This window comes from Chelonia mydas, chromosome 9 (assembly GCF_015237465.2).
Source record: "Chelonia mydas isolate rCheMyd1 chromosome 9, rCheMyd1.pri.v2, whole genome shotgun sequence".
In the NCBI taxonomy this organism is placed as follows: Eukaryota; Metazoa; Chordata; order Testudines; family Cheloniidae; genus Chelonia; species Chelonia mydas.
The window spans coordinates 82,678,217-82,703,770 of NC_057855.1; the positions used below are offsets into that span (position 1 = coordinate 82,678,217).

At 42.4% G+C, this 25,554-nt stretch overlaps 1 protein-coding gene across 4 annotated transcripts in view; it reads left to right on the forward strand.

The window, feature by feature from the left end:
- Positions 1-25,554, forward strand: part of DCX (doublecortin) — a 109,789-nt gene that overhangs the window by 69,627 nt on the left and 14,608 nt on the right. Inside the window, exons 4-6 of one of the 4 annotated variants that reach the window (XM_043522494.1) lie at positions 3,009-3,111; positions 6,885-7,022; positions 23,264-23,361. In XM_043522494.1, coding sequence (XP_043378429.1) covers positions 3,009-3,111; positions 6,885-7,022; positions 23,264-23,361 — 339 coding nt within the window. The remainder of the gene's footprint in view (positions 1-3,008; positions 3,112-6,884; positions 7,023-23,263; positions 23,362-25,554) is intronic. The other 3 variants (XM_007060153.4, XM_043522495.1, XM_007060154.4) reach the window with 3 other exon arrangements.

Sequence of the window (25,554 nt, forward strand, 5' to 3'; positions counted from 1 at the left end):
TGAAACAAGACACAATTTCCATATGTAACCAACACTAGAAAGGAAGTGCGTGAGGGAAGATGAGGCAAATGGTGATAAGATCACCTGGTTACAGGCTAGCTCTGTGTACAACATGATGGTTCTGTAGAAAGGGCAAAGTTACCAGCCTGCAAAGTAACGAGGACTTCTAGCTGTATTCACCTCATGTGGAGATATGATAGGCTAACTCGGAAAGATTGTACCTCGGAAAGATTTCTCATAGCCCAGTTGAAATGAACAGGGCCATCAGCGTCTATGGGAGCTTTATGCAGATTGTTGGACTAGAGTTCTGGTCACGGGACTGCGCATCGCGAAGTCATGGGTGGGTCGGGAGAAGAGCACTCAGGTTTAACAAGATGGCACCCACTGACTTTTTTCACTCAAGATGGAAACTGGAGATACCTTTGTGTGCCAACATTGTATTCAAAGGCAGATTGTGGCTGGCCTGTATGTTGATGCCCATCGAGTGAGGAGCGGGGTGTAATGCCCCCCTCCCCAGTGCAGGGGCCAGCCGCAGTTGCATTCCCTCTGTTCTGCTATGCATAGGTACTACTCCCTCTGATAGTGCCACCAGGGCACAAGCCACCCAAAGGGCTTGTGAAATCAAAGCCATGCTCACAGAGCTGGCCAACCATGGTGGAGAGCACGTGCTGCATCTCTTAAAAGGAGGTACCGTAGGCATTCTCCTCCCATGGAAAAGCTCCAGGCATCATCATGCCTCAGTAGACAAAATGTCTCCCTTGGTCCCATCATGGCTTCACCCTCCTGCTATTGAGGGCTCTGGCTAAAAGGCATAATCTGGTCGTAAACAGCCATTGCTATGAGTTACACTTGATGTGCACACCAGGATTGGAGGTGATCTTACCAAAAAAAAAAAGATCTCCCTCAAACAGCAGGGAAGAAAACAATATATGGTAGTTTCATCCCTTCATATTTTATTTTCCCATGGCCAGGCAAGGAGGTAAAAGACTGGGAAACCAACCTGATTCACCTTTATATCCCTGTAGAGCACAATCCATTCTGGAACCAGAGAAGCCATCATGACATACGTCCCAGAACCTAACAGTGGTGTCTGTGACATCTTGTCTGGAACTCCCCAAAGGCTGTGCGCTGCATTTTTTCTCCATTGCCTCCAGCAAGTGTTTTAAGGACACGTTTTATATTAACAATTTTGTGGCCAGCCAGCAAAGTACCTTGGGTTAGTGTACAGATTGTTAATACCACCTCAGTCATCAGCAGAATAGTGGTGGGAATCAGTTACCTGCCTATCAAAAACACTTTAATTAAAGACCATCTTCCACTGTGACTGTTCTTCACACTTCACCCCTCACAGGATGCTCTCCCGGCAAGTGAGCAGAACAGCTAGTGTGTTGCTTGCCATGGGTTCTTTTATTTCCTAACTCCCAGATGCCTGTTTCCCTGATTGTATTTGTGGTCTGCAGCCCCCAAAGGGGATGCATTGCTTCCACACCTCCCTGGCTCCGTAGGGACACAAAAGCGAGATGGGAGTCTGGAGCACAATTTGTTGTCAGATGTTTATTTCCACCCATTTAGGATGGCAAAATAGAGAGGTGAGATATTCAGGCCATTATAAACATGACTGTTTCTGCTGTCCATCTCAGTCTTTCCTCTCTGTGTCCCATCGTCCTTGGTATCTACAGCCTGGGAACACAATTTGCCTTAGGTTGGGAGGAAGTGATTACCTTCTGCTGTTGAATGGACCCTCCATCACTGAACTGTGGGCAGGGGGCCGTGCAGAGTGGTCACCCCCATTTGAAATTCCCTTCTGTTATCTTCTTTAATCCACTGCCCATCACATGCTTACCACGTGCTGACTCTTTCCGTCATGTCCCGTTGCTATCCCTCTCCTTGTTGGCCGTAAGGTGACCAGACAGCAAGTGTGAAAAATCGGGATGGGGGTGGGGGAGTAATAGGAGCCTATATAAGAAAAAGACCCAAAAATCAGGTCTGTCCCTGTAAAATCGGGACATCTGGTCACCCTAGTTGGCTGGGGTTCTATGGGAGAATTACCCCAGAAGATGCGATAGAGATGTGATACTGTCTTAGTATCACCACATTCAGGGCAGTCAAGCAGGGGAGGGCATAAGGAGGCACTATGTTTCCCAGAGGCACCACCTGTCCTGGGGCAAATTCCCAGCTCCAGGCCAGATTGTGCTGGGCTTTTATGGCAGAGCAGGATAGGAACTTTCCCCATACTTGTGTGCCCTACAAAAGGGCCAGGCAGAATTCCAGCCTCTATGGTTTGGGGTGGGGCCATTGCTTTGCTCTCCTCTCATGTGTACATTCTGCACGCGGGAGGGGAGAAGGGTGGGATAAGCCGCACCTCACAAAGTGGTGTAGTAGAGTAGACACTGTCTTTGTGTGCCTGGGAGCTGTGGGAGCACTTGGGTGAATGCTTCCTCATGGTTCCTCTGAGATGGCACTCCTCCATCCTGCCCCTTGTTATGGCCAGACCTCAATGGCACAGTTAAGCCATCAGTATTTGCACTCATTTTCAAACCTCATAGTCCCGATTTCATTCTCACAGGGTCCCAGTCTGTGATCCTTGCTCTGCAAAGTAGTCCCTTTGATTTTATGGGCTCTGCCTGAGAGGTATGGTCCTAATCAACACGAGTAAGGGGATCAATAACCTGTAAGGGCCACACCTGCTTCTTATTTGAGAGGTAGCCCAAGAATATTTGTATCATTATGATGAGTAATATAGCTTGTCCACTCCTGCATAGATTGGAAAGGTCACACGTCATTGCATTTTGCAAAGTGATTGGGGTTTTTTTTCTTTTTTTTTAATGATAGTTTTATGCTTGATTTGCCTGGAGTACACAGTGTGTTGTGCAACAGGCTTCCCAAATTAGTGCTGGGGGGAAAACATAGAGAGGAGAGGCAGGCAGTATGCTCATGTGTCAATTAAAGCTGAGCCACATCAGAGTTAACAGTTAAAAATAACACGAATGACTTTGTTCTCTCTGTAGGTGACCTGTCTCCACGATTTCTTTGGGGATGACGATGTGTTTATTGCCTGTGGTCCGGAAAAATTCCGCTATGCACAGGATGACTTTTCTCTGGATGAAAACGGTAATATCTCACGCACTGATCTCTATTCTGTCTACTTGGGGTTTTTCTTCCTCCACCCCACCCCACCCCAGTTTGATTGAAGTTGCTTGTATTTTATTGCTTTTTTTTTAAGCACAAGTAATTTAGCATCCTTTGGGCTTATTGGACAGTCAGTGAATATTGTAATCTGATGGATATTGACTAATTTGCCACAAGGCAGAATAGGTGTATTTATTAAAGGCACTAACATTTTCTACTTATTGAAAAGCAACATAATCTGTTAGCAAATGTCCTCCTAGTTATATGCATATGGTTGATTGTAGTATCAGTTACTCCATCCCCAAGTAATAAAAACAGACTCACAAAATGATCACCACTCTTGTGCTTGAAAGATGTATATGTGTGTGTATGAAATGGGAGCTAAGGCAGTTATGAACTAAGGTTCCTCCACTATCTACTGTGGTTGATTGTAAAAAGTAGTAAGAGTTGAAAAGGGGTGAAAATTTTAGAGCATGCTATCCCTTTTGGGGGTGATCTGTCATCACAGTTTGTCTCCAGTCCAACTGCAATACCACATTTATAGTCCTGTAGGTATCAGTGATAAACTAAGATATAAAATCTATGATATCAAGGAACATACACATCTTAATTGTAGGATTTACCCAAGCGGTCATAGGTGCTTGCACTTATCCAGTGATTGCACACCTGTCCGGCCAAAGTCTCTGCTGCTGTCAATCAGTGCAACTCCACTGACTTCCGTGGAGTTTTGTCCATTTATACGGGCAAAAAATTTGATCGTTAGACTTCAGCTTGATGCTTCCCAAGACGCCTGAGGTATTTTGGTATCCTTAGATGTGAGCTATTATATGCTACAAATGCAACAAAGCATTAGCATCCAAACAGTGCTTTGCATTCAGTATCAGCGTGAGAGTCAAGTGAGGTCTGCTCTTCTTGAAATTCGGGAGTTTTATGACACCTCCTGGGGTCTGTCTTTATTTGAATCTAGTATTTTTGACTCGCATAACTCAGATTAAACAATGTGGTGGTCTCTGTGTTTCAGAGAGAGTTTCCAACATTCTGCTGAAGCTTTGCACACAGAGAATGAAGCCCTTGTTGAGCCGAAGAGGCTGTCTACAACCAGAGCTTCGCTTATATTTTAACACCACACAGTTCATGCAGCTCTGAGGGAGCTCCATGCTGTAAAACGGCTTGCATGAAATCCTAGCAGAACAACTTGAAAGGGGGCCGAGCTTTTCCAGTTTGGATGTCTGTTAACAAAAATAAGCTTGGCCTGATTTTCAGAGGCACTGAGCTGCAAGTGCTCAGGAACTCCCAAAAGCAGACTGCGTCCCCTTCGCCCGCACCATCTTCCCGTTCTCCACCAGCATCCCTGTCTGTTATATATCACACAACACAGGGATACAGGATGTCTTTCATTACAATCTCTTTTGTCACGGGCATGTCTGCCTCCCCAGCTGGAAGATGTGCACTCAGATTGCTGGCCATTAGGTCCTGTCTGATGAGACGTCAAGAGACAAGATGAGAAGTAGTACAAGAAAGATGTATGTCATCTTTTCCCTCCAAAATGCCCGTCACAAATTCATCCTTCAAATTCCTGTTGCTGAGACCCGGCACTCTTCCAGAATTGCCGTGTCTCTTGTGAACCCACTGATCTTGGCAGCAGCGTCTTAGGCTGAAAAAGCCAGTCTTATAGCAAGCTAATTAAAAACTTGGTGAAATCCTAACTCTATTGAAGACAATGGGAGTTTTGCCATTGACTTCAGTGGGGTCAGGATTTCACTCTCTCTCCGTGTGTGGATCTGTCCAGATACACAGACACACAATGGCTGCCTTTAAAATGTCAGTATTTACCAATGGTTATCACACAGTGGCATATGAGATCCCCCTCTATTTCCATGATCAATTATAGGGAAATACTGTTGTCTTTTAATGGCAACTGCTTCCGTCCCTTCCTTTGTTTATGCATATGAAATGGGGTCTATATCAACTCAGCTATAACTATGGAGCCACGATCAATGCTTCTTTAATACCATCTATAAGATACCATATTCTTTTAAAAACATTCCGCCTCCCTACGTCAGATTTAGTTTTTGTATATCATGCATCTTGTGGCATTAAGCAACAGAGTGACCGGGTTCAGTGCTCATTCTAATTAGCCGCGTATGGTATCCCTGGAGCACAGTGCCAAGTACTGGCATAATTTCCTCTTTTTATCATATTGCATGACCCAAAAGCAAACTTTCCAGCAAACTGTCTGGAAGAAAGAAAATGAGGCTGGCTGCCTCATTTCAAGCTGAGGTGGTGGGGGCGGGGGGGAATTAGGGCGATTACATTGTCATAGATATTCTGATATAGAAATAAACAAAAAACATACATTTGGGTCAAACACCTTGTTTTCGGTTGACCAATCATTCATCTGCTGCGTGCTGCCTTACTTCATTTCCATTAGGGAATCCAGTCAAGGGGATTTTAAATCCCAACTAATGCTGGCCGAGCTGAGCTTTGCCCATGAAACACGGGCTGTATGTGGGAGATTTAACTTGGAGAACCACCTTAATGTCCATTTGTAAGGGTATCCATGCAGAAGATCTAGGTCTAAGGACACAGGGCTGAACTAATCAGCATTTAACAAAGGGGAAATCCTCTTCTTCTTATCCTCCCCCTATCTGGATGAAATTAATAACTTTAAGAAGTGGAGAAGTACTCTTCCAGGTATCTCTCAGTTCAAGTAACGCTGAGTTCAAGATTTGGAATGCTTGAAATCCTAGTTCCCATGAAGCTTTGTAGCATTTCTATGCCTCTTTGGAGCCTTCGTAAATGGTGTTTACATTTTTCTCTCTACCCAGTGCATTTTTTTTTAAGAAAACACAGTCGGACTGTAATTTACTTGTGAGTGTAAGAGCATGGGCAGAGTGCCCAGGAGACAGGACTTCATTTTTGTACATCTGCATATGGTGCAGCTCCCAAAAGACTGCGGCTTGGAGAAGTCACAGAAGAGGGTTTTGTTCAGGCTGAGTGAAATTCTCTCTGGTGCAGATGGTCTATGCACCACTTAAAGTCTTTAATGCAGGGCCATAAGTGAGGCTAAAGTGGTTGAGTGAGGCTTGTGCTGGTTTTCTGCACCTGAGTAAATTTCACTCATTGTCCATAGCTGTTACACATGGTCTGGTTAGTGTGGGCTGCATTTTGTCACTTGTTACCCTGGCCTCAGCTGGCCAGGAGACATATTAATTGTTCTTTATTCTGACTTTTCCCACGGTGCACTCTGACCATTGTCAATATGCTACAGAGATTAATTAGTCAATGGACTCAATTCATCACCTAGGGTGGGCCAGTGGAAACCAGCACAGCCGAGGCAGCAGAGCCATGGCTGTGGTAAGTTTGCCTGGAGTAAGAGCATAGAGGTGCAAACCACTTGCAAACCACTCTGCCAGGGGAACCAAACTGAGCTTGGCAGGCACAGAATCAGCACCTCTGACAAGTGAGCGCTGCTGGATTTTAACGCTGCCCTCCCTCAGGGTGAATCTCCTCTCTGATGCAGCCGCCCTGATAGCCGCGTGGGAATGCCAGCTGCCTCCTGCACTCAGAGGTGTTCAATCTTCCCCAGTGTTTGTAAAGCAAACTGAAAATATGAAGTGCTGTGCTGTCTTGTATTTCTTTCATTAGATTGTGCAATACATATCCTGTGCCCTCGGTGCTTTTCACAGGGTAAAGGGCCCCTAGCAATTAAGGTCAATAAGAGAACTAAATATGCTTGTCGTTTATTTTATTAGAGTGCCGTGTAATGAAAGGGAATCCTCCGACCACTCCAGGCAGCAAGTCATCCCCAACCCCTCAGAAGAGCTCAGCAAAGAGTCCAGCCCCCATGCGCCGGAGCAAGTCTCCAGCCGATTCAGGTAACCATCAAGATGGTGAGTGATTGTTTTCCAGTGGATGAATATTGACTCCATCCACACAAGGAAACAAATGCCATGTATCTTTCGATACAGTGACCTCCGGCATTTCCTGTTATTTTTATTTATATGCATTGTGATAATGTCTAAAGATTCCAATTAAGATCAGGGCCCTGTTATTCTAGCCCCTGTACAAACACAGAGTAAGATACAGCTCCTGTTCCAACAGCTTACCGTCTTGAATAGACAAGACAATGAAGGTGAGAGAAAGGGAATATTATTTATCCCCATTCTACAGAGAAGGAACTGAGGCATAGAGAGATCCAATTTTGTCAGATTAGGTGTTTCTTTTCTCTTAGATGTACTTTGATTTAAAATAACCTCCTGTGCAATGTGAGTGTTAATAATTATGTAGTCTGGAAACATGCCCGTTTAATCCCTATTTAAGAAAACTAAGAATCTGGCCCATTGCAGAAGCTGGCCATAGACTCATTAAAATAATACAGAGGAACCTGTAAATACAGGTGCTGGAAGTAAATAAAATGGAAATCTTCATTTGCTACAGTAGCTTTTCATATTTCAGTAGTGTGGGATCTGCCTCTCTCCCTCCAGGATAGAAACTGGCAGGTTGTCTAGCAGCTTTTCATGTAGCACGCCTGTGATAGGTGTATATGTGCCTGGTGCAATTTGAAGCCAAGCCTAAACATTACATCTCTGATAAAGGATACTTGGTGGAATCATATTATAGGAACAGTGGGCCTAGGGTGTTAATATTAACCATCAGAATACTTCTTCCAGGAGATGCAGGGAATGGCTTCTAATTAAAATGGCAGACCCGCCTCAGAAGCAGGTCCCAAGGTGCCTGCCCAGTCTAAATAGGGTTACCCAAAATGCCAACGGAGCGCACAAAATCTTTTTACCCTCATAGAACACATGACCAGAATCATCATTCCTTCTCCCAGCCCCTTTATGCCTTGTAATTCAACGTGTGTGACTGGCCAAAAGAAAGCTAACCACTGCATTGCATTGGAAATATCTTAGGCTTTTTGGAAATAAACCTTTTAATAATTAGTTTTTAATGATATTTTCCACAAGAAGCAGTTCATTAATTTTATTACAATGCTCTTAAAATACAGAAGAATACTAAGTTAAATTAATGGTGTCAAAATTGTATGGTTTAAAAATTGTTCTGTCTCTGAAAGGTATTTTACTCCTTATTTATATTCCTTTCCTTCATGATTCTAGCCATGTGCTTTTCTTAAAACCCATACCCTTGCTACAATCCCAAACGCATACTATATTTGCGTAAGTGTATTGACAGCATGATCCAAAGCCTATCGTCAATGGACGAACTCTGACTTCACTGGGCTTTGGATCAGGCCCTGAATACATTGTGGGATATTACTTAAGCCTTCCTCTAAAGGATCAGGTATTAATCTCTTCCAGAAACAGAACTGTAGACTATATAGATAAACAGTCCAACACGATGTAGCACCTTCTATTGCTGATATCCTACTTGCTGAGCAACTCAGTATGAACAAAGTGGTGACTCGTGGCTTTGCTGGTGGGTCACACAGGGAACATGCAAGAGTTATTCTGCATTATATAAATCAGTAAGTAGGACATTTAGGACCGCTTATCATTTCTGGATATGGTAGTAAATGGTCTGGAGGTAAGACCAACAATGAAAGACAACTTTCAAGTAGATCCCTCTAATCCGTCTTGACAGTGACCCTTTAACACTTTCATGGGTGTTCTCAATATGGAAAGAAACGGTTGCCTGTTCTGTTTCATAAGAAAAAAAATCAGTTGAACCTTTTGGTGCTGTTACTGTAATCAGCAGATCCTTTGTTGTTTTGTCAGGATGGAGAGAAGAAGGAACACCCTCTTGCCTTCCTGTTCCATTGAGTTTGCTCTGGGTTTACAGTGCTGACTAGGTCAGACTTTACATACACACTACATGAGAGAGAACACACTATTTCATAAACGATCAATAGGCTCAGCTGGATCTTGGTGGTACCAAATTACTAGAGACAAGTAAGATGAGCAAGAAAGTGATGCCGAATAAGGTCCTTTTTAATAGAATATTTTGACCCATTTTCATACAGTTCTCACATATTTTATCTGAGTAAAATGCAGAATGAATCTTTGCTTCATAGATTCATAGATACTAAGGTCAGAAGGGACCATTATGATCATCTAGTCTGACCTCCTGCACAACGCAGGCCACAGATTCTCACCCACCCACTCTTGTGAAAAACCTCTCACCTATGTCTGAGCAATTGAAGTCCTCAAATCGTGGTTTAAAGACTTCAAGGAGCAGAGAATCCTCCAGCAAGTGACCCGTGCCCCATGCTACAGCGGAAGGCGAAAAACCTCCAGGGCCTCTTCCAATCTGCCCTAGAGGAAAATTCCTTCCCGACCCCAAATATGATGATCAGCTAAACCCTGAGCATATGGGCAAGATTCACCAGCCAGATACTACAGAAAATTCTTTCCTGGGTAACTCAGATCCCACCCCATCTAACATCCCATCACAGGCCATTAGGCCTATTTACCATGAATATTTAATTACCAAAACCATGTTATCCCATCATACCATCGCCTCCATAAACTTATCGAGTTTAATCTTAAAGCCAGATAGATCTTTTGCCCCCACTGCTTCCCTTGGAAGGCTATTCCAAAACTTCACTCCTCTGATGGTTAGAAACCTTCATCTAATTTCAAGTCTAAACTTCCCAATGACCAGTTTATATCCATTTGTACTTGTGTCCACATTGGTACTGAGCTTAAATAATTCCTCTCCCTCTCTGGTATTTATCCCTCTGATATATTTATAGAGAGCAATCATATCTCCCCTCAACCTTCTTTTAGTTAGGCTAAAAAAGCCAAGCTCCTTGAGTCTCCTTTCATAAGACAAGTTTTCCATTCCTCGGATCACCCTAGTAGCCCTTCTCTGAACCTGTTCCAGTTTGAATTCGAGTAAGTTAATTTTTCTGCAGTTCATTAGACCTCCTATCCCTACTTGTAAAAGTTGTTTCCTTTCTCATTCTTTCCATTATTCACTTATTGGAAGTTGGAATTTCCCAGTGTCTATTCTATTCTGTTCTATTATATATAAGTTCTTATACCCATGCTCATCATCATAGTATCTGAGCACCAGTATGATGCCCTCTGACATAGATATAGACCTTAATGCCCCCTGAGCCCTAGTCATTACATTGATATTATGGTGATGAGCATGGTAGAGGAACCTGTATAGAATAGAACATATTTCCTTGGATTTATCATCTTTATTATGCAATTTCTCTGCAAGACCAGATGGGCAAATTACACTTTATTCATCATCAACAAAAATCAGAATGTACACAGCAGTGGATTTGCCTCTGGCCACCATTCAAGAGTGTTTACCTGAGCCCACACCCTCATACATACAGACAATGTAAATCTTAAGGCAAATTCTGCCTCCAGTACTGTGGCTCATTTGTCAACAAGGAAACTAATGCTGTTTGCAGATATTGGACAAAAGGAATAGGTTGCTTATACAGTACTGGTAGAGAGAACTGCCTCAGCACAGCCTTCTTGTGCTGATGGTCCTGATGATGCAGCTTTGATAGCCTGAAAATGAAAACACTTGCCCTACTCTTGGGTCCTAGAAACACTTTTGATCTGTATGTGTTGACATATATAAAATATTTCCTACATTAAGGATTTGGAACCATTTGCTACACATGAAGCAGTGGTGGTACACTGGATAATTCATAGGTATGGGCGCCTGGAGACCTCGGTTCTATTCCTGTCTGTGCCAGTGACTTAGTTTGTGACCTTTGGCACATCACTTAACCTTTCCCCTTCTTTTGGGGATAGTGATACTTACGATCCTTGCACAGTGCTCTGTAATCCACAGATGAAAAACTGGTGGAAAGATTCACAGAAAAAGCTTTGAGATGGTTTTTATCTCTGTATAACTGAAGAGCAGTCTAGACAAAAAAACTAAACTGGTCTCACAATCTCAGAAAAGTCCCAGCGCTGGAATGACTGTGTGTGGCATCCTTCATGTTCAAAGTCATCTTCTCCGTCTGTCCCCGGGCCCACCATTTTTGTGCCTTCCGGCTGGGGTAACTGATTGATTGGCCTGCAATCTCTAGCTCTCCCTCATTACCTTCCCCCAAACTCAAGGAGGGCGAACCAAGCTGAAGTTAAGCCCTTATTTGTCATTGACCTGAGACAACCCTGCAGTCTGTCCCATATTCACTATGGTCATGTATCCATTGATATGCAGAACATTGTCAGATTATGCAGGTGAATTGGGACCTACAGCATTCCTGGAGCACCACTGAACGCTGGGTGCATATTTGCTATTTCATCTCCAGTCACTGAGGTTAGAACTGCTTGTTGATTGCTGCATGTTAATAGTTAAGAAAATATAAAAAGGCAGGTATGTAAGGCTGCCTCTGAGTAACCTAATTATAGCCACTGTCCGCTTGATATGACTGGGAATGTACTGATTATTCTGCTCTGCTTTGGGAGTTTTTATTACAGCAACCCTGGGAGAGTCTCACACAACTATGTTCACAATCAGATCTCAAGCCCCAAACCCCCAAATTAACAATGATAAAAAAAATCCTTCCATTGTCATTAAAAACAAGCATCAGGCCAAAGGGGCCTGTGCATGGAAGGGCCACAACACTGATCGTGGCAGTTTGCTGCTGCAATGATCCAGGCTAGCTGGTCTTAGAAGTAGAACAGGAATTGCTGGCACGTTGTTGCCTTCTGCCGGAGGAAGTTTCTCTTCAGAAAACTCTGTCTTCTTCAGTCTAGACACACCCTGGATGCACCGTGAAAGACTCAGTTCCCTCCAAAATGAGGGCTCTATCTAGAGGCATCCAAATTCCACCTCCTCAAGGTACCCTCCAAAAATGAGTTAGCTAATCTATAGGAAGAGGTCAAACTATTTTCTTGGCACACTCCTGCTCTGCCTTTATTTACCAGACGCATTCAATCTTGTTTTCCCATTAACTGTAACTAAAGCTACCTGAGCTGTCTTGGTTCCTGGCCACTTCTTATTCATTGTAATGAGACTGTCTATTCGCATCAATGTTTTCAGCTGTTTGTAATATCTCTGAGATGTTCAATCTTTTACTTGTGTAGTCACTGATGCCAGGAACCAGAACTAACATTCATTACAATAAGGAATCGCCTCAAAATATTCAGTAGGTAACCAGCCATATTCCTTGTGAACCAAGCATTTCCTTTCCTTCTCCAGAGGACTAATATTGGATTGTCACAGAGGCACAGGGTTTCTGAGAAACAATAATCACATTCTACTGATGAGAGCAAGTTTTCTATCTCCTGGGGTGTCCCTTCTTTCCTCTCACTGATAGAGTTGTGGCAGGCCTGTACATTTAGCTTCTCAGTGCTGCCTATGTCATTTCTCTTTTGATACAGAGGCTGTTTCCAACATTGAGCGGAGTGTTGCCATATGATGGGTCATTTCCTGAGTCTCAGATTGAACTTCCTTGTTGCTTTGACACTCATGGTTTCTCACATATTATCATGGCAATGTGAACTAATCCATTGAATGTCTCAAATTGTTAGCAGTTCAGAATGTACTTCCATAGAATCTTTTTGCTTGTCCTTGTTTCCCGGGAGCCAGATGGCGGCCCAACTTTTCACCACCATCGTCCAACAGCCTCCCAGATTGCTGTCCCTAGGCATAGAGGCAGAGCAAGATTCATGGAGATGATAAGAGCAAGTAGGTCTGGGGTGGAGTCAAGTCTCTGTACCTTTGCTCCCAAAGCACCAACCAGTAGAACTAAACTGGTGCAGGGAGAGTTTCAGGGACTTGTAAATTGCACCTGAAAAGAGTCTGTAGCAGGTTACTTTCCCCCTGGAGTAAGGGGGAGCAGGAAGGGAATTATAACTTGGGCCTTTACCTAAAGGTTCAGTCTAGCCCTCCATAATTCAAAAATTCAGAAAGGCAGATTCTATCCATCTCACTCATCCTGAGCAGTACCCTACTGCCAAGAGAAGGCCCATTGATTTCAATAGGACTATTCTCATAGTAAGATATTATCCAGGGTAAGGACAGCACAATCTGCCCCAAAGGTAAGTTTCCTTAGAATTTCTCTTTCCTTTCCCTATGCTATCTAGGTTGTAAGATATAAGTGGAATTAACAGATCTGGAACTCCAAATGCAGGGATCACAGGTGGCTAAACACCCGGGGCCTGAGTGTGATCTCACGTACATCACTATAAACTAGTGGATCCCATTGTGCCTTATGAAATGTCTTAGAGCAGTCTAAAGGGTCCATAAAAGGGGGATTAAACTGCCCCAGAAAAATAGAACCTGACAGACAGCTGTCATAGGAACTATATGCTGTTCTTGCTCCTGTCCCCTTGTTCAGGGAGCATGTTGAACGAAGGGTGGGTAAGAGGGGGCATGGCCCTAGAGCATTGCTTTCTAGTTATTACGTTCTGGCATAACAGCCCACACAAGGCTGTTACAGGCTGGTGCAATTTAGAGCAGCCCCCAAGGTAGTTCTACATTATGCCATTGGTCAGGCAGGCCCTGGCTATGGCAGGACTGGGGAGGCACAGAGGTGGCAGGAAAAGAACGTGCAAGGTGGGCCAAATGATTTAAGTCAATGTAAAGCCAGCATAAGTAAGATCAAAATTGGGACAACAGATCTTTAACACCTGGAATTATTTAAAAACAAACAAAAATACAGAGATAAATCTTAGGTAATGAGGTCAGGCGGAAAATGTTGTTTTTGTCATTTATCATTTGGATTTATTTATTTTGAAAAATGTATTTACTCTATCAGTAACATTTACTAAACTCCCAGAAATTCCTCCCCTACGCCATCGGCATTAAACCCATACGATAACTCAGTTTTAGCAAGATATTTTAGGATCAGAACTACAGTGTGTATGAAGCAAGAAGCAAAAAGCAAGAGAAAGACCAAGGACAGGGTTGGCCCTTTACTCAATGAACAATAATAGACAACGTGGAAATGACAGAAGTACTTAATGACTTCTTTGTTTCAGTTTTCACCAAGTAGGTTGGCGGTGATTGGACATCTAACGTAGTGAATTCCAGTGAAAATGAGGTAGAATCAGAGGCTAAAATAGGGTAAGAACAAGTTAAAAATTACTTAGACAAGTTAGATGTCTTCAAGTCACCATGGCCTGATGAAATGCATCCTAGCGTACTCAAGGAGCTGACTGAGGAGAAATCTGAGCCATTAGCGATTATCTTTGAAAAGTCATGGAAGACGGGAGAGATTCCAGAGGACTGGAAAAGGGCAAATATAGTGCCAATCTATAAAAAAGGGAAATAAGGATTTAAGTTCTGTACCTGGAAAGATAATGGAGCAAATAATTAAGCAATCAATTTGCAAATATCTAGAAGATTTTAAGATGATAAGTAACAGTCAACATGGATTTGTCAAGAACAAATGTCAAACCAACCTGATGGCTTTCTTTGACAGGGTAACAAGCCTTGTGGATGGGGGGGAATCAGTAGACGTGCTATATCTTGACTTTAGCCAAGCTTTTGGACTGTCTTGCACAACCTTCTCACAAACAAACTAGGGAAATGCAACCTGGAGGGAGCTACTATCAGGTGGGTGCAAAACTGGTTAGAAAACCATTCCCAGAGAGTAGTTATCAGTGATTTACAGTCATGCTGGAAGGGCATAACTAGTGGGGTCCCTCAGGGATTGGTTCTGGGTCCTGTTCTGTTCAGTATCTTCATCAATGATTTAGATGGCATAGAGAGTACACTTATAAAGTTTGTAAATGATACCAAGCTGGGAAGGCTTGCAAGTGCGTTGGAGGATAGGATGAAAATTCAAAATGACCTGGACAAACTGGAGAAATGGTCTGCAGTAAATAGGATGGAAGTCAATAAGGAAAAATGCAAAGTACTGCACTTGGGAAGGAACAATCAGTTGCACACATGAAAACTGGGAAATGACTGCCTAGGAAGGAGGACTGCGGAAAGGGATCTGGGGGTCATAGTGGAGCACAAGCTAAATATGAGTCAACAGTGTAACACTGTTGCAAAAAAAGCGAACATCATTCTGGGATGTATTAGTAGAAGTGTTGGATGCAAGACACAAGAAGCAATTCTTCCACTCTACTCCGTGCGGATTAGGCCTCAACTGGAGTATTGTGTCCAGTTCTGGGCGCCACATTTCAGAAAAGATGTGGGAAAATTGGAGAAAGTCCAAAGAAGAGCAACAAAAATGATTAAAGGTCTAGAAAACATGACCTATGAGGGAAGATTGAAAAAATTGGGTTTGTTTAGTCTGGAAAAGAGAAGACTGAGAGGGAACATGATAACAGATTTCAAGGACATAAAAGGTTGTTACAAGGAGGACGGAGAAAAATTGTTCTTCTTAACCACTGAGGATAGGACAAGAAGCAATGGGCTTAAATTGCAGCAAGGGAGGTTTAGGTTGGACATTAGGAAAAACTTCCTAACTGTCAGGGTGGTTAAGTACTGCAGTAACTTGCCTAGGGAGGTTGTGGAATCTCCATCACCAGAGATTTTTAAGAGGAGGTTAGACAAACAGCTGTAAGGGATGGTCCAGATAATACTTAGTCCTGCCATGAGTGCAGGGGACTGGACTAATGATCTCTCGAAGTCCCTTCCAGTCCTATGATTCTATAAAATCAATGTTTTATTTTCAGGCTTGAAGAAATAATTCTGTCACGCCTTTTCACTCTTCTGGAGTTTTTGCCTTTGGTAGAATTCATGTGTGTCAGATCAGGGTTCAGTTGTACAAATATTTGTTCTGTGACAGGGGAGTCTATGATTTTTCCAGCAAGAAATGATTAACATCGGCATGCCCTCAGTGACTCCCATGGGAGATCAGCAGCGCATTGAGTTTAAATTTAAATATGACCTTTTCTAGCTACAGTATCTAGTGGCCTAAGATTGACTTTGGCTCAGGGAACCAATGATCAGATCAGTGAGGGACTGTTTCTGGACTTTAATTTCTTGCTTCTCTAATGGGATAGAGAGACAATTGCATTTCCACAAGGCAGCAACAATTAGCAGAACAGATACAGAACATCAATCTGGCCTGACTGCAGACCTGACTCCCAAGGGTTTTAAATGAATGTGTTAAAAAGGCAGCAGATGTCTTTGGGATCATGCACAATATTGCTCAAACCAGCCTGCTATCTATTTCGACTTCCACTTAAGCTCCAGCTAGCCATCAATCTACACTATATAGAGATATTAAATGCTAAAAGCTACGTTAAAAGAACATTAAGATTGTAAAATCAAGCACTCAAAAGTCAGGAAATCTCTGATTTAAGGTTGCCCATGCAACGGTAATTCAGCCCCCTTTTGTGCATGTGTTATGATAATCTTTAATTACAGGATCACATACAAATTTTTCCATAGGACCCTGCCTCATTCAGTGTGAAAAATTGACAGTGGTCACTGAAAAGTAGCTATTTACTATTTTATATTATCTGTATTGTTCAATGTTTTGTCCCAGGCCTTACTACTGCATACTGTACAAACCCTGCCCTGAATCCAGAATTATTAATTTCCTCATTGTCTTTTCTGTGGCACTCATCACTATAGTATCTGAGTGCTTCAAAAATAATGAGTATTATCCCATTTTACAGATGGGGAAGTGAGGCACAAAGAGATTAATATCAGATTGATCATTAATTTTGGGCTTCTCCATCTGAAATGCCTCGGGCCAGATTTTTCAGAGTACTTACAGTTCTACAGCACTTTATGTTCAAAGCACAGCTCCCATTGACTTCACTTGCAGCTGTAAGTGCTCAGCACTTCTGCAGATCAGACCCCAAGGCCTCAAATCAGGCACCCAGAAAATGAGGAACACACAATTAGTGACCGCCTGGGGAAAATTTGGTTTAAGTGATTCCCCCAGCTTCATACAGGAAATCAGTGACAGAGACGATAGAATCCAGTTCAGCAGGGTAGCATTCAACTGCCTTAACAAGGAGACTGTCCTTTCTCTCCCTGCAGTCCCTGCCTCATTCACTGTCCACCTTCCATCTTCTGCCACAAATGGGGCAGGTGTCTTACAGACAATAGCCTCTTTCACTGCACAGCCCTTATTCATCCCTAGAGCACAGTCCATCCTGTGCACTGAATGAAAAATGAATATGTAATCACATAGTTAAAGGCTGCATCATAACAAATACTTGCAAGGGGGCTGAATTAAGATTGCACAGGCATATCTACTATTTTACACATATAAACAATAAAGGCTTAATTTGCATTCAACCATGCATTAATTCTGACAGTTGATTATAAAGTCTGGTTTTCCAGGAGCTATGCATATAGGTGCTGGGTGGTGCCGGTAGCCTGTGATAGACAGGTCATACTAGATGATCTCTTAAACTCTAAACTCTATGACGCTATACAGGGCCAGATGCCCAGCTAACATAAATCATCATAGCTGTATTGACTTCAGAAGAGCTATACCAGTTTGACCAGTTAGGACAGTGGTGGGCAACCTGCGGCCCATAGGCTGCACACGGCCCGTCAGGCTAATCCGCTGGCAGGCCGTGAGACAGTTTGTTTACATGGACCGTCTGCAGGCATGGCCACCCGCAGCTCCCAGGGACCACAGTTCACCATTCCCAGCCAATGGGAGCTGTGGGAAGTGGCGCGGGCCGCAGGGATGTGCTGGCCGCCACTTCCCACAGCTCCCATTGGCTGGGAACGGCAAACCACAGCCACTGGGAGCTGCAGGCAGCCGTGCCTGTAGACGGTCAATGTCAACAAACTGTCTCGCGGCCCATCAGCTGATTACCCTGATGGGCTGCATGTGGCCCGCGGGCCGCACATTGCCCACCATTGAGTTAGGGTCTGGCTCTAGCACCTCACTATTTGGTTCCATTTGAGTTCAGAATACATTTTTTAAAGTATGATAATGAATGGGATTTTTACTACAAAGCAGAGAGAAAATCAGATCTATTTCCCAACTGTTTCTGCTACTGATAAACAGTACATGAATACCCCTATTGTGATACATCAATCTCGTCAGATTGCTGACTAAATGTCCTTTTTTCACCAGTGCTCATCAAATATTAATAGCATTGCTATAGCACTTATGTCTTATTGTATTAGGGAATTTCTCTCCTCCCTTGCAGCAATTACATATTTTTGCTGCCCATTGATGCCTGAACATTAGCAATTCTACTAGTTCTCTGTTTGCAAGAGGGAAAATGTTGATGCTGCAAAGAAATCTCATTTTCTTTCTTTGTGTGTGTTTCCTGTAAGGAGAGGTTGCGTTCTGTCTCAAGGTCAAAGATAACAGTACAAAAAGAGACAATTTAGAAGTTAGAGTTGGATTTCCAGATAACACTGAGTATGTTAGAGCTATTTTACCCACAGGCTTATATAAAAGAAAAGCCAAGGTCCCCTCTAAACAAACCTGTCGAAGATCTAAAATCTATTTGTCTGAATTGTCTTCAGTTTATATTTTATGTTGTATAGTTAATAAACTCAACTTGTATGCATCTGCTCTAAATGCTAATCTGCTCAGCTTTCAAGGGTGAAGTAGAATGAATCACCACGGCCAGTAGGCAATCTATCCTATTTTCCAATACAGTTGACCAAAGTCTGTTTTTACTGCAGAATGGTTTGAAGTGAATTGTAAGGTCACTCCATTCCCCAGCTCTCTGCACACCAGTATTTTGACCATATTTTAATAGAAATATCATTCCCAAATGGTACAAATTTGTAATGAAAAGAGAGGCTATTAATGGTGACCTGACCTCTCTACCTATCTGCCCCTCATAGTATCACTGAATACAGAGATGAAATGATACTGACAAATGTACATTACAAAAATAAAGGGCCAAAGTCAGAAGTGAGTCAGATAAATCTACACTGATGTGACATATACTTTCTTCAGTCCCCACAGAATGAAAGTTGCACCAGTTTAGACTCTCTTGAACTCACATCCACATGTCAACATGTAACTTGCATTATCTCTAAATTTGATCCAAAGATATTAGCTAAAATTGGTATTAAAAAGCATCGTAGAGGAAGTATAGATAGAGAAGATACCTGAGGCCATCTTAGAAATGAAAGCAACTGCCCAGAAGTTAGTGGGAGTTCAGGAGTGTCTCAGGGACTCAGAATAGGATTGCTTCATTGGAGAATAAATTACTCTAGCAGCTGACCAGAAATTTCAATGAATTTACAGTTCTAGATCTCAAAACTGGGGTCAGGGGGTGGGGAAGCCATTGCGACTTTGCAGGAATGGAGCAGCAATGGGACTTCAAAGGCAGAATGTCAAGAAAGTTAGGAACCACAGAAGTAAAGAATTAGGCTGAAATGGGCCTAGGTGCACAAGTGGTATGAGAGGAGGAACAGGAGCCCTCCTCCAAGCTTGCACCAACTCCAGTCATTAAAGCAGCTCGTCAAAGCCTTTCACTGCTACATGCATATTGGATTGTTCCTGGGGCCTAATTTAATGCAGCCTAAATTTAATCAGCTCCACCTTTCACTCAATAGGGGAGGGATCTTTTCCAGTCTTTAGCTTTAATGGTGAACATGGGGAAGTAAATATCCCTATGAGGCTGTCTGTTGCAGATAGGTTCTCAGGATTTTATTTTTATTTTTAAAACACTATGATTATAAAGTGGTAATTGGGAAGGAAAAACATTCAGCAAATATTTTAATGGCAAAACATTCATTCTTCACACAGCAGTTACACAAAACACCTTACTACACTAACAATGTGAAATGAATGGAGGGAAACTATTGACAGAGGATGCTAATGGATTGAAAAAATGAATGAAAGTTGTGGTGGAAACAGAGACCACTGTGGAGACAGTACCGGGATTGTTCCTCATATGGAAATATGAAGACGAGGCGCCAAATTCTGGCTGGCAATCGGAGAGAGGCATAATGGATTCTCAAACATGTGCCTATGGGTCAATCCTGCAAGGTGCTGAGCACACTGGCCCTAATCCAGCAAAACACATAAACACACAGGGACTTATCGTACACTACTGAAATCAATGCAAGCTTTGCCATCGACTTCAGTGAGTGCAGGATAAAGCCGATACTTAACTTTACATATGTGCGCATTCCCGCTGAAGTCAACGGCAGAACTTACATGCTTAAAGTTAAGTATATGCTCCAGTGTTTTGCTAGATGGGAGCCATAGGCTTCAAAGTAGTACTAATCAGAATGAGATCAGCCCTGCATATAGGCCTGGCAGTCTATTCCTACTGGGGCAAATCTTAAAGACTTCACTCAGTTTTCAGTCAGTCCTTATTCAGGCTCAGGAGGAGTAGGCTAGGAAGTGGTAAAAAACTGATGCCAGAACTCTGCGTTCTGTCCAGGAGCAGAAATAACCATGAGGGTGACAGGTTATGTGAGTAAACATCATGAAATGATGGCTGCCTAGGAAGGAGTACTGTAGAAAAGGATTGGGCGGGGGGGCTTACAGTGGATCTCAAACTAAATATGAGTCAACAGTGTAATGTTGTTGTGGGGGGGGGGGGGGGAGGGCAATCGCTCTGGGATGTATCCAAAGGAGAGTTGTAAGCAAGACACACGAAGTAATTCTTCCATTCTACTCAGCACTGATGAAGCCTCAGCTGGAATACTATCTCCAGTTCTTGGCACTACACTGCGGGAAAGATGTGGACAAATTGGAGAAAGTCCAGAGAAAAGCAATAAAAATTACTAAAGGGTCTAGAAAACATGACATATAAGGAAAGATTGAAAAAATCGGGTTGTTTAGTCTGGAGAAGAGAAGATGGAGGGTGGGTGGGGACATGATAGCCTTCAAGTATATAAAAGGTTGTTATAAAGAGGAGGATGATAAATTGTTCTCCTTAATCATTGAGGACAGGACAAGAAGTAAAGGGCTCAAATTGCAGCAAAAGAGATTTAGGTTAGACATTAGGAAAAACTTCTTAACAGTAAGGGTAGTTAAGCACTGGAACAAATGACCTAGGGAGGTTGTGGGAACAGATTAGACAAATACCCTGTCAGGGATGGTCTAGATAATACTTAGTCCTGCCTCAATGGAGGGGACTGGACTAGATGACCTATTGAGGTCTCTTCCAGTCCTACACTTCTATGATTGTGAGGTCACTGCGTGTATATACGTATATATATTTAGGCCACAACCCCTATTTAGGCTGGCCCAGAACTGTTATATAAAGTTAGTATTGCATAGGTGAGGCTCAGGCTATCTGTCCCTGCCCAGGCAAAACTCTAGATGACTTCACAGATGTAAGTACCACAGATATGGGGCCTAATTCTCATTTCTGCTAAGGCCCCTTCACATGGCTCTGAAGGTATAAAGAAGCCTTAAACTGGGTATAAATGTCATTTTCTCCCACTTTAAGGTATTTCTATGCTACTTATCTAAACATTATTTTTCATTCCATTTTCTGATCTTTAAAATTTGATACACCACACACCCTGCCTGCCACTGTTCACAGTATTATGCCTTATAAATTTTATAGGCCTGATTTTTAGACAATTTAGGCGCTCGAATTTATGCTCAATTACATGCCTCATTTGCACATGGAGTTGCCGTGATTTCATGCACTAATCCCAAATACCTAATTTTTGCCATCCTGGCATGCGTCTGCTCAGCGCAAATTAGGCACATACATTTGCACACCCAAATAAGAAGACAACGAGTCCTATCTTTGTACTTGTCTTTCCTTCTGTGTAAAACTTCAAATTAATAAAAAAAAATTTGTTTTCTTGGCAGAGGAACATTCTGTTTAATGTATGTATATGGAATGTTAGCAATGTTTAATGCCATTAAAGAAAGCAACAATCAAAACATTTGATTTTTTAGTTTTGGGGATTGTACTGAAGGAATAAGCATCATGGCTTGTTTTTTGATATGTCATTTTATGTAGACTTGAATGGGAAATTTTTATTTTAATGCTTATTTAAGTAACGCCTCCAGCCTACTCCTGCTTGGATTACTCAGAATTGAAGGACCCAGAAAGATAATATACTTAGACGTGGCCAGCTTGACTCTGAATTCCCTTCCACCAAAACCAGTGGAGTTGCGCCATTAAAAGCCCTGTGAACAAGAACAGAATCAGGGTCTGTCTCCCTGGAATTGAAGCACAGCAGATAGAATCTAGCAAAAACATTACCAAATTCACATGAAGGAAACATGTCCTTATGAAATATTTACTGTGACACTTCGTAATATTCAAAGTTATGTTATTTAAAGAACATTGGTGGCAGTAAGATTTTCGCTTTCCCTCATTTCATTTTTGTTCGCGGTGTTTTGTTTGTTTTTTGCTGTAATTTGGTGTTTACATTTATTTATTTATTTACCCTATACAGCCATAATAGCTGTCTCTGGCATAGACCGCAGCCATTTCACTTTGATTAAAATCCAGTTGCTAATAGGCTATATGAAGACAGCACAGACCAACCCTCTAACACTTTGTTCAGAGGTTAGGTTTAAATGAAGTTTACTTTTTTTAATGATTTATAAAAGTTGGGAAGATTTTTCTTTTCTTTAGTGGTTACGAAAACCCAGAAGGCCAGGTTGTAGCTTTGACACACAGGCCTGTGTTGGGTGCAGAGTGAAGCTACCTTGCAGGGGAGCTACAGGAAATGTACTCTCACTACACCACCTTCAGGAGGGTACAGTATTCACTCCTCCATGCACTTGCCCGCTCCCCAGTCCTGAGCATTGGGCAAATGGATATAGCTATGTCTGTGCCCACATGGTGGCTGGCACTTCAAGGGTCCTTAGCACTGAGTGCAGTCCGTGGGCTCAAGAGATTAAGTTTTATATACATTTTAAGCTAATGTATGAGCTCATTGGATAATATTTAAAGTTAGCAATCTAGGCCATTATAGACTTTGATTTTCATTGATAACTCAAAGTAGTGTATAGTTTAAATGGTATTAAACTGCTTGAAAGTCTGGAAATCTTACAGTGGGTTTTTGTAGTCGATTACTACATTGAATCAGTTTGGTAAACGTGGGATACTATTTATAAAGTAAAATATTGCCTCTCAGCTATGGCAATGCCCTGTATTTAGAACTGCTGAAACATTCAATCCGGTGAATAATTATTTTGTTCTTTTGATTTTTTTTCCCCTGCCTGAATTATAGATGAAATAAACTGAAGCCTTTAGATGTTATCGGTCTGAATGTTTTCCATGTGCTGAAGTAGAGAAATAATCTGCTTCTTGCTTTTCTTTGTGAATCCATTGCTGACTTCTCTCTTGTTTTATGACAGCAAATGGAACATCAAGCAGTCAGCTGTCTACACCCAAATCCAAGCAGTCTCCAATCTCCACACCTACCAGTCCAGGGAGCCTCCGTAAGCACAAGGTATTACGTTTCTTATACCTTACTAAAACTGTTCCTAGCACCATATACCTAGACATAGAGACAAAATGACTAAAACGAAGCCACGTTCTTTGGGTGGCGTAACTTTATGGGTTACACCGTCAGAGAATCTGGCCCATTACCTAGAATCTTTTTGTTTTCAAAGACTAAAAATCCACTGTGAATACCTGTAAATGCACTTTGTAGGCTAATAAGACAGTATGTCAGTAGCACTGACTTTGGGGAGCTTTGTATTGAATGTAACACAAGTGTGGGCTTTTTCAGATGGTTATTTCCTCTGCAGCTGTTTTTAGCATTGGCCTTAGAAACGGCTTGTGCCTGTTTCCACATACAGTCAGTTTGGTACGTTCCCCTGAACAACAGGAACAAGACCAACAAATCAAGGATTGGTATATCGCCCTGAACCTCTGCTGCAAGGAATAAATGAACAGAAGGAAATGCAAGGCCCACAACTTTGGCTCTCACTGTCCATCGGAGCTCTCCTCAACACTTGCACACTGCTGCTGCAAAAGCTAATGGAGAATCAGGATCATGTCCCTTAGTTACACCAGAATTTCCTATGGAACAGCAGCTGAGGTTCTCACTCTATATGTGGAACGCAGAACCAAGCCCTTCATTTTCTAAGCACTTAATCCAGTACCTTTCACTAGCACTAAATTCACACAGAGCTGCACTTTCTTATCTGTCAATTCAAATTTCTAGTAGTTGTAAAATTTTAGGGCAAAACTCTAACCACCGGTGAAGGTCTGTAATCTGCCAGGTTAAAACTGGACCCAAATTGCAGAATTCAGAACCGAGTCCAGATGAGAAGCTCCCTAAAGTTAGAGGACTGTTTGGATCTCAGCTGTTGGTTTGAACCCATTCTCAGTATCACATATTTTGCATTAGACCATCTTGCTGGACTACCAGTGCTATAGGTGGGAGGTCCGTGTGAGCTACTTAATAACAATATTTATGTTTGTAAAGTCCTTTCATTCCCCAAATCTCTTTACAAATGTCATACTTTCAGCACTGCTGAAATACATTCACCTTTAGGTGGATGGTGTATAACTCTGGGTGGGAGGGGAAAGGAGGAATTTTAATTTTGGCTAAAGATCTTGTGGCAAATTCCTGCCCTTACAAGTAGTGTCATGAAATCCTTAATGTCCCCATAGTAGAGATAAGATGTTGGTTTTAAGATCACATCCAAAAGACGCTAAGAACATAAGAAAGGCCATACTGGGTTAGACCAAGGGTCCATCCAGCCCAGTATCCTGTCTACCAACAGTGGCCAATGACAGGTGCCCCAGAGGAAGTGAACCTAACAGGTAATGATCTAGTGATCTCTCTCCTGCCATCCATCTCCACCCTCTGACAAACAGAGGCTAGGGACACCATTCCTTACCCATCCTGGCTAATAGCCATTAAGGGACTTAACCTCCATGAATTTATCCAGTTCTCTTTTAAACCCTGTTAGAGTCCTAGCCTTCACAACCTCCTCAGGCAAGGAGTTCCACAGGTTGACTGTGCGCTGAGTGAAGAAGAACTTCCTTTTATTTGTTTTAAACCTGCTACCCATTAATTTCATTTGGTGGCCCTTAGTTCTTACATTATGGGAAGAAGTAAATAACTTTTCCTTATTCACTTTCTCCACACTACTCATGATTTTATATACCTCTATCATATCCCCCCCTAGTCTCCTCTTTTCCAAGCTGAAAAGTCCTAGCCTCTTTAATCTCTCCTCATATGGGACCTGTTCCAAACCCCTAATCATTTTAGTTGCCCTTTTCTGAACCTTTTCTAATGCCAGTATATCTTTTTTGAGATGAGGGAACCACATCTGTACGCAGTATTCAAGATGTGGGCGTACCATGGATTTGTATAAGGGCAATAAGATATTCTCCATCTTATTCTCTATCCCTTTTTTAATGATTCCTAACATCCCGTTTGCTTTTTTGACGGCCGCTGCACACTGCATGGACGTCTTCAGAGAATTATCCACGATAACTCCAAGACTCCCTCCTGCAGTAAACTGCATGGAACTCCGTTTATAATCCCCAGACAGATGAAGGGGCTGAAATGACCTTTCTGTGACTTGAACCGATGGCTCTGGGGGGAGTAGTGGTATGATGGGCCATGGATCACTGATCTATGCCCTCTATTTTAGAAACAGAGAGAATGACCCCTGATATAGATCCC